We start from the raw sequence: 16,778 nt of genomic DNA, 5'->3' as shown, positions 1-16,778 counted from the left end.
GCCTATGGAGCTAACAACACAGCAGGCTGTAAAATACCAGAACACCCGCACACCAGCATATTTGCTGTTTCCTGGCACACTCCTTGTAATGCTTTATCAAAATGATAGCAGAAATTCCCTGTAGGTCCAAAATGTGAAGCTAACTACTCTCAAAAAACAATTCTAGATGCACAAATATGGTGCATAAAGTCACAACATCGATATAAAGCCAATTATGAGAATGTTGGTGCAGGATTGACTCGTTTCATTAATAGCAGTAATAAATATGATGAAGTGTCACTTGCATATGGATTTCTTTTTATGACAGACACAACAAAAACAGAAATAGGTTGTCAATCAAACCCTTCAAACATCTTTGAGACTAAATCCATCATAGCAAACACAGTCGACTTGCAGAAGAAAAGAAAACAACATAAAACAAATGAATGAACAAAATCTTACTAAAAGATGAAAGCTGCTGAGACATTTTATAGAAGGTTGTAAAAGGGTTTATAAAAAAAAAAAATTAAAAAAAAGATGTGCATCCCTCAGGGACTAGACCCAGGTGAAACAAAGCCATACTGGCACACTGTTTTCCACAGAGGCCAAAATAAACAAAGAGAACACACACACAGGGTCCAAAACAGGGCTTATATAATGTTTTTTTTCCACAAACATAGTAACCGCACAGTCACTTTTCCTGAGGTCAGCTTTGCTCAGCTTGGGGCAGCAGACATGAGGAAGGATTATCGTGATGCAAAGACCAGCCTCAAGACTCCCAGCATGTTCTAAACACACTTACAAATTAGCATCGGGTTTTGTCGACACGCAATGCGTTACAAATGTGCAATTATTAGTGCACAAATAGTCAATCTTCTCTGACTATGACACTAACAGATAGTGGGCAGAGAAGAGAGGCTGTGCCTTCTTTACTCATCACATTTCCAGGGTCATCTGCTGTGTCATCATCACACCCCACTGGCCGCCGGCATTGGAATTTCAGCATCCTTCACCCTTGCTCGTTGGCTGACTGTTTTATAAAGTCTCCACACAAAGAGAAGCATGGGATCGGGTTACTTTGCCGATACATTTGCTGTCCCATGTTTTGTGACCCATCACCTCCTTGGTTATCCCACTCACCTGTCAGCCAGAGGGATTGAAAATCAGAAAATGATTTGAGAGGAGGGAATGAGGATGAACAGAAACGTTGGGTTCGTTGTCCTCGACCCTTCACATCCGAGAACTTGAGCTGTTATGCTTTGATTTAGACGTCAACACTTAAGCAGCTGTAAGATGATACTTTGTTTTCGGTACGATTGTAACATCTCAGAGGGACAATTAGTCCCACATAAGACATATTAATTTTTTAATACTGAAATGTGAACATTTTTACTGTAAATGTTCTGTTATTTTATTTAATTGATACATTTTTTACTGGTATTTTCCACGTTTTTAGCTATCCCTAAACAATTTTACAATTTTAATGGAAATCCACACAAAACTTGAAAACATATGAAAGATCATTTTAAGGAGAAATTGGTTAAAAAAAAACAAATTTTTACTAAAAATGCAATAAATTGAGCAAAAGATTAGCCTTCACGTCATCTATAGTTGCACATTTTATGAGGGGAAGTGGCTTTGACCATTGCATTCTTTGCTACAACGTCTTCCTTCCTGCTCTTGAGAGCTGAGGACACAGGAAGGAAGGAGGGCAACCATGCAAAACTAAATAATGCAATGCCTCCCCACATTATGACCTAGTAAATGGCTGGTTTTGCAAATAATCTTAAACTTCTTGAGGTGTGTCTGACAGCACAATCAGAAGGATGAATTGAGCAGCTGCCATACAAAGCAATGGAAGCTTCAGTAAAACTCCTGGGAAATAACTTTGTGTGGACAGGACGTGCTTGCTTGGAAAGGTTTATTATCTGGAGATCTTAGCTTTTGAAATGGGTGATTTAAAAAGAGGGTGTACTCTCTACTGTCTAAACAAAATCACGAATAAGTCAAATAAATAAGAAAACTGGAGGTAAGGTTGAATGCACAAACTGTGTTTCTGCACAGCAATAATTCCTTAAATTTTAAAATAAAAACAAAATGTAAACTTTAACAGTTTCTACAAAGAAGGCGACATTATTGTGTGAGTTAACTGGATGACATGATACTTTTGATAACTTCACATGGAATGAAATGGGTGGTTGACACTACAGGGTTGCAGTAATTAGGCACTTCAACTTCTGCACACATTCCCTGCAGGTTTGTGTGAGCGTTAATTAGGTTTATGCCACGAAGTGAGCAACCAACTCGCAGTCCCGTGACAGCTTCAAACGTCCCACCCTACCTTCGGTGTGGCAAGTGGAGGACAGGATGGTGCTCGGAGGGCGGAAGAGGTACGGCAGATAGCGAGAAAAACATTTCATCTTCTCCGGTGCTGGAAGACGGGTGAAGAGCGATGCGTTTGGGGCTCCACATCCGCACTGCCGTCGCCACAGCCAGTCAGAGATGCTACGGGGAGGTGCGGGAGGGGAAGGAGCCTCTGTGTCCGCGGCGCGGGGGGCTATGATGACAGCATCACTTGCCCCTGACAGGAGGCAGGCAGCGCAGTCCAGGGTTCGTGCAACCCGCCCCGGGGAGCCAACGGAAACGGTCCGTTTCTCTACTTCGCCCTGTCGATGTGAGGGGCCGAGTTGTTTATGCAGGACGGGGACTCTCATCTGTCTCCACAGCTGGGAGGTCAGAGTGCGTGTGGTCCCGACGCGATAACATCCTCTCCTGCGTGTGTGTCAGCTGATTAGAGTAAACAACACAATTACGGCTGTTTACGAAGAGGCCAGATATATACGCAAAAACAGCGATAACTACAAATGTATCCTAAACAAAACTTGTTTCCTAAGCAGGTTTTTCATCAAACAAATATGGCGCCACCGTGTGGCACTTTTAAAACAATTTGTTCAGCACGAACAGCTCATAAAACTAAATTTGAGGAAAATGCGCTTTCTCTTTTGTAGTAAAAAAAAAATCCCTATTTCCAATGTACATTGTTATTGTTTTTTGCCCCCAAAAAATAAATAAATGCATGACATGTACACTTCCTCACAATAACGTCATTTAATTCAAAAATCATGTATACTTGTCAATAAAAAGAACAACAACAGTAAATTTAAGTTGTTTTTGTTTTTGGCACTGTTCTCGTTCATACATCTCGCGAGATTTTGGTGTCGACTAAGCTAAGCGGAAGTTCATACAGGGCCTCTTTTCCGCCGGCCCTTGAGGAGCGAACGGCAGGGTAAGATAGCCTGGCTAATGCTTCAAAAGGTTATCCTTGTCCATCCTCTCACTGCTGTCATAATGTAATCAAGTACAACCGTCAAATCATCTAATAAGTCGATATATATTTAAGATTTGGTCATTTTGTCCCCATATTGTAGATGCGTTGTTAAAAACCCTATCATGATACATGCTAGGACCGGCGGTGACTGCATGTGTTGCAAGCCAGATATTGAAATGATGCCCTTAGAAGTCACAATTATATCAACCTCAGACACATTTTGAAGGCTGTGTTTTTTTAAACAGTTTGTTTCTAGATTTTAAAAGTTGTGACAAAAACTGCGTCCCGGTTAATTTTTGGCTAATGCTATCCGCATAGCTTAGCTTGCCATTAACATGTAGCTACGTAACTTGTGTGCAATTTGAGTGCTATATTTTGTAACGAAATTCTTTCTTCTTGCTTATTGAGATTACGTGTCCCACGTTCCAATTACTTAAATAAACAATTGCGATAATGCAATTCCATGCCCCCAAGTTTCCACTAATGACAGTGATATGAATGTCACGTTTCCAGTCAAAGTTATTTGGAAGGGTTTAATATTTATGTTTGTCTTTGTTCACAGCATAATGAAGCTGAATCCATTTGTAACGTCCTCCCGCCGTAAGAACCGCAAAAGGCATTTCAATGCTCCATCCCACATCAGGAGAAAGATCATGTCTTCTCCTCTGTCCAAGGAGCTCCGGCAGAAGTACAATGTGAGGTCCATGCCCATCCGTAAGGATGACGAAGTCCAGGTACTGGGGTTAAGATGACTTTATATACCTTGGTGGATACTCTGCATGCACAACTTGACCAGTGCTGTTGTTGACTACAGGTTGTTCGTGGACACTACAAAGGGCAGCAGATTGGCAAAGTGGTACAGGTCTACAGGAAGAAATACGTCATTTACATTGAGCGTGTGCAGAGAGAGAAGGCCAACGGAACCACAGTCCATGTCGGCATTCACCCCAGCAAGGTAAAATAACACGTTTTTGTGTACTACTTAGCCATATGGGCAGATTTATGTGTGTCCTATTTTCTTTTCTGTGATCATTAGAAAAACTAGTGGCACAAGAACGCTAATGCTGCCTGAGGCTGTCACACAATCTGTGATAAAGACTACACCTGGATTGATGGATTGATGTTGCGGTTGAACCTGAAGTACCATTTATTGTTGTTTAATCTGTTGAGAGTACTTGTTCACAACATATGTTTGTCCTAGGCCTTATCAGAAAGGTCTCAACTTTTAAAAAAGACATTTAAATTTTAAAGTTTGCAAAGAATTGAAAGAGATAAGCATTTTAGTAGAAAATAAACATGAAGTTTACGTGAGGCCAAAAATTCACATTGCTGCATCACCCGCACATATTTTAAGGGGGTCCGAGGCTAAATGTTGTTGGTCACTCTTATCAACCAAACCCTTTCTCCCATTCCGTTGAGCAAAGAAGTCCTTAGACACCGGCCGCACATATATAGAAAATGACATATTAAATGTCACTTTCTTTTCTCCTTTGTTGGGCTTTTCTTGTTTTTGCTGAGTTCATGCTGTTAGTCCAGTATTTAAAATGTGATTGCAGCGTCTTGCTTTATTTTAAATTGGTGCATGGTTTGAGCTGAACTGTGAGCATGTAATACGTGATACGTGGCAAGGAAACGTGTGTAACATCATAACATGATTTTGTTTAACAATTTTTTTTATTGAATGTAAAAGTTTTTAAACATTTGAAGTGTTTGAAAAGCGCAACCTCTAAACCAAAACGTAGAGAAGTTGTTTTTTAAAAGCTGTTTCCTTTCATGATGTAGGTTTTGTTTTTGTGTTACTTCTTTAAAGAAACTCTTAAAGGTATTATGCTAACCACATTTACACTAAGTTTGTAGTTGGTATTTAAGATCTGTTTAGATCTTAAAGCATAAATGTATAATTTGGAGCAAATCTGTCAACATTCTACGGCTAAGTTTAATATATATAAATAATTGACTGTGCCTACTCTTCGGTTTTATTTTCTTTAGGAGCTTATTCTAAAAACTACAGATGGATGAAGAATTAAAGACTAAAGGATGGCTTCAGATCGATTTTGCCATAGAGTTCACTCGATGATCCATTAGAGGCATGGTCTATTTATTTGAAAGACATGCACGTCAATATGAAACACTGAGCCCAATTGACATGCCCAGAAGAATTGAATGACTAGGGGGTAATGAACGCATTGCCCGGATAAATCTTTTTTTTTTTTTTTTGCAACACTGGCAGCTCCCTGTGGAGATCGCCACGGTGTATCATCCACCCACATTTAACCTTATTTTCAGTATATTACTCACGCCAACCACTTTCATGTCCTCCTTAATTGGGATATGAATAGGATTCAAGTTCATGTCTGTGTTAGTTTAAGAACAAACAAAAGTCTGTTGCTTTTAAAGCGTTGGCTGATTTTTAACTGAGGACCCACAGTCACTGCATTAATGGATACTGTTGTTATCCTAATGGGCACTGGATTATGCTTTACTTAGTCATTGTAAAAGTACCATATCAGTTTGTGCTGGATATCAATACAACATTCCTTGTCAATATCTTGAGGTCTGCACCAGAAAACAATTACAAAGGTCACTATTTTGAAATGCAACTAATTCCTTCCAGACACAGGACCTAAAAGACTTCTTAAACGTGTATGTTGCTCACACTTAACTCTTAAACACAGATAGTTTTTTTTCCTTGTGTCGTTGTATTTCCTTATGTAATGAATTTTTGGTAAAAGGAGGCTGTTGTTCAAGCCACCAAGAAAGAGGCTAGAGGAAGACCAAATAAGATGTGCATGAATTTAGTGTAGAACAGTTGGCGTAAATTAGAAAACTTCAGAGGATGGGGTTAGATGGAAGCAGATGATGTTCTGTGGCAACATCCAAATAGGGCAGTTAAAAGGCAAAGATGAAATTTGACCCAAAGGGTTGTTGCATCAGTTTTAAATATTTAGCTAAGACACAAAAGACTATTTATACCCTTATACACATGCTTTTGGTTTACCGTTTTGCTGTCAGAATGTTGACTAGTCCTGCGTTTTTGTTTCTTCTCCTGCAGGTGGTTATCACCAGGCTAAAACTGGACAAAGATCGTAAGAAGATCCTGGAGCGCAAGGCCAAGTCTCGCGCTGATGGAAAGGAGAAAGGCAAATACAAGGAGGAGACCATTGAGAAGATGCAGGAGTAAAATGATCTTTGTTATCAATAAACTTTATAAATGGACATCATTTGGTATTTGTGTCATTGGGTGGGGACACAATCATCACTCATGATTTGAAAAATACCAGAGGATGTAAAAATGGGATACTAAATCAGTCATGTCTAGTGCTTAATATGGAAAAACAAAAACTTAAGGAAAAAAGGTTAATATGAGCGCTGACAGATGTGATAGTTATGAGGAATAATGGGCACCGAGGGAGATTTAGAAAGCTGGAATAATGGATAAAAGTTTGTTACCTGCTATAAAAGTCAAATACAACAAAAACTCTGAAGAGCTAAATATTGTGAAAATTTTGATAGGGTAAAGGTTTTGTTGGTGCAAGTGCTGCAAAAACCATAAATACTGAAATTCATGAATGAAATGAATTAGGTATATAACTTCTTTGTTTGTTTTTTAACTATAAGTGCAAAAAAAAGGGTACAGAACAGACGAGATCTAAATGGACCCTGGTGCAAATCCCAGCTGGCAACCTTCTGTGTGGGGTTACCATGTTCTCCCTGTGCATGCGGGGGCATTTTCAAGACCCATTCATAGACCAAAAACATGCTTCATAGGTTGATAGGTAAAGTTTCCTAGCGAGGAGGAATGTGGGAGTGATTGCGTACCCTGGAACTGGCTGGCAACCTGTGCAGGGTGTACCCTGCCATCGCCCAACAAGCCAGGAAAGGCTCTGGTGACCCTGAAAGGACTATAGCAGGTTAGGAAAATGGATGGATGGAGGTCACCATGTCAACACTATAAACAGAAACATGTCATACAGCAGAACTAAAATACAAGTAAAACACAAATAATACACTTAAAAAAATACTTTAGAAATAGTTAATTAAAATACTTCTAGATGGCAAAGTTGATAAGAGTATTGATGTTGTGCCTAAAATGAGGAGGATTTAAGAATATTGAATATAAAAACCAATTATCTGCTAACTGAGTGACCTTTCCAGCTGAGATGTTACTTAAAACCTAACTTCTAAGAGGTACTTTATTTAAAGACTCTGTAAAAACAAGGGCATGTTTGGGGAAAAAACTAAGTACACCTTGAAGAGCCTTTGTAGAACAGCGCACAAACGAGAACAAAATGTTTTGTTTTCAATTTCTGGTGACTTGACAAATTAAGTTTTACACTTCAAATTATTTAAAATCCATTTTTCACAGGGATTGACAGTTTGTTAAAATAAAAAAGTAAATGATTCCAGAGACAACGTCCTGTTTCTACTTCCTCCCTCTGTCAGAAGGAGTCATGTGATCCGTGCTGCCTTCCCTCTGACGCCGTCGGCGAGATCGTCGTTCTGTTGAACTTTTCGGAAGTTTAAAGTTCGTCCATTTGTTGTAGTTCTGCGTAAACCGCTCACCATGGCGGATCAGAGGTTTGCCATCGCCATGTCAGTCATGACCCTGTTTTGGGCCATCGTTGGAGGAGTTGTTCCGTGGTTTATTCCCAAAGGACCGAACAGAGGGTAAGCCAAGCGCGATAGCTCCAGCTGTGGAAGGCTAAAATTAGCTAGCGCTTTATATTTTGCTATCATGTGACTTATTTTTGCTTACATATCGCACAAAATACATTTTTATTGCGACTTCAGACTTGCTGTATAACTTACTTTTTGCCATTAAAAAAAGTTTACAATCCTTCTCGAACAATTCAGTAAGGTTTGGGTTAGCTAACTGCAGCGAATAAAGACGGCCCATTTTTCAGTGTGTGGATTGGTTCAAAAAGAAAAAAACTTTATTGAAATGTTAATCTTTACAACAAAAAGTTTTTCAAAGTAAATCAACAGTTTACTTCTAACTCCATAGCTTCCTCTTTTTTGCCTCCTTGACAGTCTTGTCACATGACTTACTAAAACTGTCTAAAATTCGTATTTGTTACATTACAAATATAAATGTAAAGTTAAATATAAAGTGGACTCAAATCAGCGTAGCATTACTTTAAAAATACTATTACTCAAGTAGAATATTGAAGTAGTTATCAAAAATAAAAAAAATAGAAACTAATATAAGAATAAAAGTTGAATTAAATACTTTGAACTCAAGTGAAAAGTTTGGTATTTTAGGATTATATGTTTTCAAGTTACTTGAGTAAATGTAAACCCTCACCTGTCTATAAATGTTTAGTTTGTTTTTTTCTTTTCACAGAGTGATTGTCACTATGCTGGTATTGACTGCAGTCTGCTGTTACCTTTTGTAAGTATTGTCATTCTAAATAAATTCCAGCTATATTTTAGTGAACTAAGAGGTCTGCATATTACTGTATATTAACTTAAATTGAGAAACTAAAAGCAAAGTTTGTGATAAAATAGTACTTGAGCTTTAGATATATTAGTGCAAAAATGTAATTTCTTTATGACAATTTATAAAAGCTTCTACAGCTTCTACAAGATATCTACAGACAAGTAAAGACAAAAACACATTAAAAGTCTTGCAAAAATTTGATTTTTAAAAAGTGTTTCCATATGTTAGTATTTTTTTCTATAAGACTGTTGCAGGCCTATTGTTTCACATCTGTGGACATCAGAGGGCAGTAGAGGCTCAGTTACTTTACACTGAAGAGTCAGAGTAATGGAAGTGTTGCTCCAAGTCTTTCTTAGGTTAGAATGCTCTCCTATGGTCACATGTCTAATCCACATCAAGGTGTTGTTAACATTTGTGATCTTTATTATTTATTTCCGTCAGCTGGCTGATAGCTATTCTGGCTCAGTTGAACCCATTATTTGGACCATCCCTTTCTACTGATGTCATCTGGTACCTAAACTATCATTGGCCCTGATTTATCCTACCAGGAATGTGCACTCTATAGGTACATGTTTAATCTAAACTGTTATTTCTTATTATTGTGAAAAATATTGATTGATGTGGTTAATTGATTTATCTTTTGCTTCTTCAAAATGAGCTTATTGGAGATTCTCTGGACAACGGAGGACCCTGTGCTGTGGCCTTTCTACCAGAACATTCCCTTTGAATTGCCTTACACCTTGGATCCATGTGTGATTTGTTTGAGTGATGTCCAAACTGGTGCCTTGTTAAAATCTGTTCCAAAGGACTGGAAAATCTCCCAGAGTGTGCTTTACTTTAAATTAAAGTTGTTGGTTTGTTGTACTGTGTGTATTGTGCTTGATGTGATGGAACTTTTGGCAGCGTCTAATGTATTGCTTTTGATGACAAATAAATTCAGAAACTCGTGTGTATATTTTTTGTCTTTTTTCCCCCCCCAAGAACACAGCACAACTGCAGTCTAAAAAATAGCATTTATGCCAACTCATGTAAATATATTTTCTCACAACTGATCAGTAAACAGTTGACAAATTAATTTATATAATTTTAAACTTCCCATATCTACCCTTTCTTTATATAGTTTGGCATTCTATTAAATGTATAGATTATACGAGATTTTGATCGGCTCTTATGAAGGGGGGAAAAAAAAGCGAATCGCTTTACTGGCCTTCCTACTTTCCGTAGTTTATACGTTGGCAACATGGCGTCTTCAGACGTACACGTCCGATTATGTGAACAAGAAATACTTAAATATGATTTAGAAATTAAGGCTCTCATTCAGGTAAGGACATATATTTGTAGAGACAGTGACGCGCTTGATTAGAACCCGGTGTCGGTCGAACATGTCAACTTCAACAGCAAATAAACACGACAGCCGCTTTCTCTCTATGGAGTTTCCACAACAGAGATAGCCGGTGGAGCTTCCAGCGGTTTATTTGACCATTATAAAGGAACTCCTCGGTCAATATCTGGGTATAAGAGGAATAAAGTAAATATAGATGAAACGCTTTCTTAAATTTGTTTTTACTCCGTCAGACATTGGTTCGCCTGAATGCTTTTCAAAATAAAGTGTACAAATTTTAAAAATATGCCACATTTACGTAAATATTAACGGTATAGTGTGTCAGTGAACTTTTTTCAGTCACAGATCTAGATGGTTTGTCCAATTGGGGTTCTTGTAAGCGATTTTACTACAGAGACGCTGTGTAAATGACAATAGTCTTTTGAATAATGTTCTCAAAAGAACCACAAAACTTGTCAAATTTAAACTGATCATTGTAATTTAAATTAAAAAAATGTGCAAGTTATTTTTTTAAAGTACTTTATTTTTACAAAGGTTGACAGATTAACACCGTCAAATCAAAAACATTTGAGGTGAATTATGATTTTCCGTGCTTTTATTGTGAAGAAATGCCCTCTATCACTCTCGTAGCATTTTTGTTGATATGAGTAGTAATATTACAGACCAGTTGGATTTTATGAATACATTCTGATCCTATAGCTATAAATTATTACTAAAGAGTCATTATAACCAGAAATATAAATGAGGTAATAGAATTTAAAAAAAAATAATACAATGTTTCCAAAAGGATATTTTATGACAAGAGAGTTAAACGTTATTTGCTAATGTTTTCTCTTTCTAATTTTAAATATTTGTTTTGATAACTTCTACTAAAAATACCAATCATTTGGGTAAACTATCTCTTAGTATTGGTTCATCCTTAAAAAAAATTATGTTTAGAAATAAAACATTAACTTTTGCAGACATTTCTCTGTTTCTATTTTTGTATTTTTAGTTTTTTTTTTGCCAATATCGAGTATATTTTTCTTCTTAATTGAATTTCCTATATTTTAGGTAATGTTTAGTTAACTATGAAAATGTTGAAGTAATGTAATTGATTCCTCAACAGGACATTAGTGAGTGCAGCGGCCCTCCAAGCAAGCTCACAGAGTTAAACGGCGATATAAAAAAATGTTTCCATAACCTCAGATCAAGGATTGAGGTGAGCCATATCCATTTCACACACGGACAGACATATACACACGCACAGTTTTAATTCTTTGTTTTTAGGACTTGAAGCAGACGGCATTGGAACAGGACAAACTATCAGATAAGCAAACATTTATGCTTCAAGTGGAGGGCCACCAAAAGCAGATGCTGAGGTGATGTTCGAGATAATCAAACACTGTAAATTGTGTCGTGTTTTTAATTTTTTTTTAGTTATCCTAGTAATGCTGCTTTCACATTGGTACACCTAAAGCCATAAGATGCATTAGTTGCTATTTTATGAACAAATAATGATTGTTTTTCTTATTGTTTAGTAATCAGACAGCATGGAGGAAGGCCAACTTAGCCAGCAAATTCTCCATCGACAACACGGAGAAACAGTCCCTTCTTATAAATGGAACCGATAACACCGCCAGACAAAGGTGATGGACAGTAAACGGCTTTTTATTTTAGTTACCTTTGAATGTTACACAACTTTCCAAAAAATCTTTAGTTAAACTACATATTTGTAAATGTATTATAGTATTTTTGAATTAGAATATTTCACTACTTTTCTCTGCCATGTCAACGTTACATTTTACTGGCTTTTTGGAACAGGAAGTTGACCAAAGAGGGGCTAGCGCAGACCACCAGTGACATTACAGAAAACCTAATGAGCATCAGCCGGATGATGGCTCAGCAAGTCCAGCAGAGTGAGGAGAGCATCACCTCTCTAGGTAAGGAAACATGTGGGACCTTCTCTTCATTCGAACCGCACACTTCCTCCAATATAATTTTAATATTTTAATGCAGAAATTTAAAGTTTGATGAAGACAATATAGATTCAATTAAAAGTTTTTATAGCCTCAACTCAATTCTACCCTTCTTCAAAGAAAAATAACGTGTAACAAAAATATTTCTCTTCTATTTATTTTTTTAAAGCAACATCTTCCAAAACAGTCCAAGAGACCAATGAAGAATTTAAAGCTATGACGGGGACCATTCACTTTGGAAGAAAACTCATTACCAAGTACAACCGTAGGGAACTAACGGATAAGCTGCTCATCTTTCTGGCATTAGCTCTCTTCTTTGCCACAGTTCTTTACATCCTCAAGAAGAGACTCTTCCCTTTTCTGTAGACCGCGTTCCTCTTAGGTGGACTCACCTTTTCACTCTGTGTTGAATGAAAAAGCTCCCGGCTATACGGCCCCTCAAGGGGACCAAAAAATATCCACAAGCTAACAAAGAATCCTCTAATTGGGTTTGAATTTGTAACGTTAAGGGGGGACAACTCCTCAGACACAAAAGAAAAGGTGCAGAAAAGGATGGAAATGGATTTTTATGTCCGTGTCAACATGATGGAAAGTTTCTATTTTTAGTATTTAAATAATTTGTTCAAAAATTCAATGATTTTCATAAGAAAACTAAAACAATTTCTTATTCAGCTGAACACGCTAAGGCTGTAATTCTTTTGAATTTTTTTTTATTTTTACATTTTGAAATGGTTTATTTCAAGCAATCAAGGAATAATGCAAAAAAACAATACAATAATTCATAATACATTCATTCAAAGATGTATCAAACTTAGGAAAATTAGATTTTAAATCAAAGATTGCTTGGATGGGAGTTGACATGTGTTCACAGTGACAGTTAATTAATATAACATAATATATATAACATAATTGAATTACCGTAGAAGATGACAAAAAGCTAAAAATATTCAATTTACGAAGGAGTGCTGTACCTTTTCTCTTTAGATTCCTGAAAGTTAAAACAGTAACCTCAAAAAATATCTTTGGAAATAATGTTCAATATTGTGTAAATATTAGCAAAAATAGACGCTACTGTAATGACTGTAATAATACCATAGTAATTTATGACTGCTTATCTTACACTTGTTTTATTATTTTGTTTATTTTTGTGAGAATGTAATTTAGTTCTTAAAATAAAACTACTTTTTGTTTTTTAACCTAAGTGGTGTTTATTTCAGTGAAAATGGTTCGTGCTGCATATGAAGCATTTCTTTTTTTATTTTGCCTCATGCATATTTCAAAACTTGCTCATCAGAAACTCCAGCATCCCTGCAGGTGTGAGCTTGACTCTTGGACAGCAGTGAATCAAAATCTCCAAAAAGGAGTAGCAGTCTTCACCCTGGCTCAGATAGAGCCACACGCACCCCTGCCTGTCTTTAGATAAGACCCGGAAAAGCTGAATATTCCGACCTGTTTCCCCCTCGTCCCGTTCCATTGTGGGTAAAGGGTGACTGGGGTATTTTTAGGTTTGTGCAGCACCGTTATCTGACGTTTGTCTTTTCAACACCACGGAGGAGAGGGTGGCCAGAGAAGCTACGTGACCTTGCTACCCTCTCTGCAACTGCCATTTTGTATGGCGGATGCAAGATGATATTTATTGATCATTTATGAAAAAGATGCATTCATGAGTTGATATTACACAGTTGATGTTGTTGGTTATGTTTCCCAACGTAACCCCAATAAGATGACAGCCCAAAGGGCATGTGCAGAGAGACCTGAGTGATGCATAAGCATCCCTCACTCTTGTAAAGTGGTGGCGGTCGAGCAGAGCCAGCCTGTTTGTAGAACTGAACACTTAAACAAGACCTCTGGCTCTCTGTCCAGCAAATTGGACTGTTATTGCATTTAACCTCAGCTTATTGTCGATCAAGTGCTTTGGTTTGGATCTGAACAAGTGGGCCGCAGTCTCTGGAAAGCCGTTGTGCCACTGAAAAGGGACACAAGTAGGAAAGCTTCGACTTTTCCATTGTTTTTATACTGAACAGCAAATCATTTTATTATTATTATTTTATTTTTTTTACCAAGTGGGGTTTAAATAAATTTCCCTCTCATTTTAACGAATTATTAGAAAACAATGTGCGGTATAGCTGCTGATAAAACTTACAGCTAACTAAAAAAGGGCTTTATATATTTGGCTTAATTTTAAGAGCAGAAATGATGAGGTTGCATGAGATAAGACTGATTTATTAAAAAGCTTTTTTGTTGCTTTTCGTCTTATTTATAGATAAAAAAAAAAAGAATCTTTCAGTTAAATTTGATTTGTTTCTCCTATTGTTTAAACAGGTCAAGGTTTAATGGCTGAAAGCATTCATGAGCCCCAGCAGTCTCTAAACATTCAACAGACAGGTTGTAAAAAATCCTCTAAACTTTTTGAAATGTAAAGAAAACATTTCACCTTGTTTAAGCAAATTGAGGGAAGTTTCCTAATAGCCCCTTAAGCATTTTAAGCGGACATACACCATGTTAGAATTACACAGAAGTTACCTTCCTTTATAAGGTTATAGAGCAACTGTTCATCACTCATAACATCCATTTGATTTAAGTTTTTACTGCTCATAAAATGTATTTGCATTTTATCGATAAACTGTTTAATTAAAACCTTAAAAATGATCATTATAATGTTTGCTTTCCTTCAAAAAAGTCATTTTGAATTTAAGTTGAACTTAAGTGGTTAAGTAAATAAAATTATAGAGTTTTAGTAAACGTTTTTTTGTCATTTTATTGTCATGTCGGAAAACACATATTCACAAAACTAGATTAAGTATTTGGTTATTAAGACAAAACAAATGAAAAAAAAATCGAAATCCTACTTGAATACAGAGAAACTAGGAGAAGACACGCGTTTTTTCTAGAGTTTTTGTTTGTTTCAATCTGCATGCAGTCCTTCTGAAGTGAGTTTAGACTTATAGGCCTCTGCTGTTTTCCCCCCATCTTCACCACGTCCTAATGCCGTGAAGAGAGCCGTTACTGGAGGGAAACGGGTTCTGGACGGTGTTCAAGTCCCCAAAGTTCATGTAGTTCCCGCTGCTGCTGGAGGGCTGCATCGTCTGCGCAGCGGCTGCGGCTGCGGGGTAACTGCACGCATAGTTCGTGTTGCAGGTTGGGCTGCTGTAGTTGCTGAAAGCGGGGTAGTTGTTGTAGGTGAAGTGGCTGATGGGAGCCATGCCATAGGAGGGGTTGTAGGCGGTCGAGTCCGCGGCCAGGCAGGGCTTTCCATCCCGCACCAGCACCGGCACCGACACCCTCCTCGGCGGCGGCAGAGACACCATCTCCAGGCTCTGGTCCTGCCTCTGCCGCTTGCACTTGTAGCGCCGGTTCTGGAACCAGATCTTCACCTGGGTCGGGGTGAGTTTCAGCACGCTGGCCAGGTGGTCCCTCTCCGGCGCGGAAAGGTACCGCTGCTGCTTGAAGCGGCGCTCCAGCTCATACACCTGCGCCTGGGAGAAGAGGACCCGCGGCTTCCTGCGCCTCCGGGGCTTGGGTCTGTCCGGATCCTCAGGCTTGGAGTCCTCCAAAAGTTCGACACGGACACCGAAATCATCTGGTTAAACCAAATACAGAGAAAAAGAATTGTTTTTTACGCATCAATAATTTAGGCCTTGAATTGATCCTTATAAGATATATATTGAGATATTTGAAGCTAAAAAATATATATTTTTTTTTATTATTTTAATCTCTTAAGTCAACTTTTAGAGTCGTTTTGCGTAAAAACAATTTGAAAGCACTTTTCCGCGGAATTTCCTCAAATCTTCCTCAAGTTTTAGCGCAGTCTGCAGGCCTCAAAGCTATTTTTATTCCCCTTCTTCTCACCATCTCACCTTTTCCTCGTTCATCCTCAAACTCGTTTGATTTCTTGTCCATCTCCATATCCATGACGACTTTCCCGTAAAACGCAGAGGTAAAGCTGAGCGCATGGGCTCTGCTGGCTTTGGAGTCGTGGATTTCCTCCCCAAACATAGATGTGACGGTGGAGGAGGACATTTCCCGGAGAGGCTCCTGCTTCAGACGGGCCAGCATGCAGGAGGAGGAGGAGGAGGAGGATGTCGGCACCGCGCAGCAGTCCATGCGAGAAGAAACCTCGTGAGAAGACACCATAACGTCTTGGTTCTGCTCCAGGTTTAATATATCCTTGACAGAGAAAGGAGTGGACGTGCTGGGGCTGGGAAACATGGCAAAGAAGTAAAAAAAAAAAAGGCTGTGAATCCGTCAAGGGGAAATAAAAAAAAATCAACAAACGGAGTTTCCTTTTTAATAGTGTTTACAAAGTCAAGTAGTTTGGTGTCCAACGATGATCTTGAGTGAAGTGTGCATTTTGAATGTCAACTCTGTCTCCAAAGTTTTTCTTTTTTCTTCATGGCCTCTTTCTCATTATGTGACGCAGAGAGGAAGAGGAGGAGAGAAATTGCAAGGAGGAGAAGCAGTCCATGTAACAGCCTTCATTTATATCGTGCGTGAATAAATTAATGCGCATAAAAGCTCTGCCATTACTTCTAATCACAACCAACACTATCGATTTAAAACGAATTTAAACTCTGGAAACATTTTATTCCAATACCCCATCATTGTTGGCAAAGTTATTAAGCAAGTTCAATTTTACGCACTTTTTTTTACGAACATTAATATATAACAATGTTCATTAGGGAAGTCTGTTCGTGTTTCAAACGGGGGGAAACTTCGCAAACACCAAGAAAA

The 16,778-nt window shown here is 38.0% G+C and overlaps 5 protein-coding genes and 1 long non-coding RNA gene across 7 annotated transcripts in view; 3 read left to right on the top strand and 3 right to left on the bottom strand.

Moving 5' to 3' along the window:
- Nucleotides 1–2,755, bottom strand: part of ppp2r2ba (protein phosphatase 2, regulatory subunit B, beta a) — a 36,283-nt gene extending 33,528 nt beyond the window's left edge. Inside the window, exon 1 of the mRNA XM_020706702.3 lies at nt 2,321–2,755. Coding sequence (XP_020562361.1) covers nt 2,321–2,693 — 373 coding nt within the window. The 5' untranslated portion in view covers nt 2,694–2,755. The remainder of the gene's footprint in view (nt 1–2,320) is intronic.
- On the top strand, nt 2,285–6,523 carry rpl26 (ribosomal protein L26). 2 transcript variants are annotated; one of them, XM_078953624.1, is made up of 4 exons: nt 2,285–2,369; nt 3,870–4,041; nt 4,122–4,262; nt 6,360–6,523. In XM_078953624.1, the coding sequence occupies exons 1-4, from the start codon at nt 2,347–2,349 to the stop codon at nt 6,486–6,488; spliced, it is 465 nt and encodes a 154-aa protein (XP_078809750.1). In that variant the 5' UTR covers nt 2,285–2,346; the 3' UTR covers nt 6,489–6,523. The 2 variants fall into 2 exon arrangements, with proteins under 2 accessions (XP_078809750.1, XP_004073454.3); XM_004073406.5 differs by lacking the exon at nt 2,285–2,369 and adding an exon at nt 3,126–3,265.
- A 1,217-nt stretch (nt 6,524–7,740) lies between these two features.
- atp6v0e1 (ATPase H+ transporting V0 subunit e1) lies at nt 7,741–9,700 on the top strand. Its single transcript, XM_078953626.1, has 4 exons — nt 7,741–7,975; nt 8,652–8,699; nt 9,189–9,312; nt 9,406–9,700. Exons 1-3 carry the CDS (start codon nt 7,872–7,874, stop codon nt 9,280–9,282), a joined length of 246 nt encoding a protein of 81 aa, XP_078809752.1. The 5' UTR covers nt 7,741–7,871; the 3' UTR covers nt 9,283–9,312; nt 9,406–9,700.
- Nucleotides 7,795–8,226, bottom strand: LOC110015770 (uncharacterized). The gene is made up of 2 exons (XR_002291028.3): nt 8,117–8,226; nt 7,795–7,999 (listed from the first exon to the last, which is right to left on the bottom strand). It is a non-coding gene; the product is annotated as an uncharacterized LOC110015770 (long non-coding RNA).
- Nucleotides 9,701–9,916: 216 nt separating the features above from the next.
- On the top strand, nt 9,917–13,243 carry LOC101160821 (vesicle transport protein SEC20). The gene is made up of 6 exons (XM_004073403.4): nt 9,917–10,068; nt 11,198–11,290; nt 11,359–11,450; nt 11,610–11,717; nt 11,893–12,011; nt 12,217–13,243. The coding sequence occupies exons 1-6, from the start codon at nt 9,988–9,990 to the stop codon at nt 12,411–12,413; spliced, it is 690 nt and encodes a 229-aa protein (XP_004073451.1). The 5' UTR covers nt 9,917–9,987; the 3' UTR covers nt 12,414–13,243.
- A 1,776-nt stretch (nt 13,244–15,019) lies between these two features.
- nkx2.5 (NK2 homeobox 5) lies at nt 15,020–16,256 on the bottom strand. Its single transcript, NM_001104912.1, is given in 2 exon segments — nt 15,020–15,627; nt 15,905–16,256. Coding segments are annotated over 2 exon segments (960 nt in total).
- Nucleotides 16,257–16,778: the final 522 nt, after the last annotated feature.

This window comes from Oryzias latipes, chromosome 10 (genome assembly GCF_053564925.1).
Source record: "Oryzias latipes strain Hd-rR chromosome 10, Olatipes_Hd-rR_3.1".
In the NCBI taxonomy this organism is placed as follows: Eukaryota; Metazoa; Chordata; class Actinopteri; order Beloniformes; family Adrianichthyidae; genus Oryzias; species Oryzias latipes.
The sequence above is the reverse complement of the archived record's forward strand: the minus strand, read 5'-3'. Positions and strand labels throughout refer to the sequence as shown.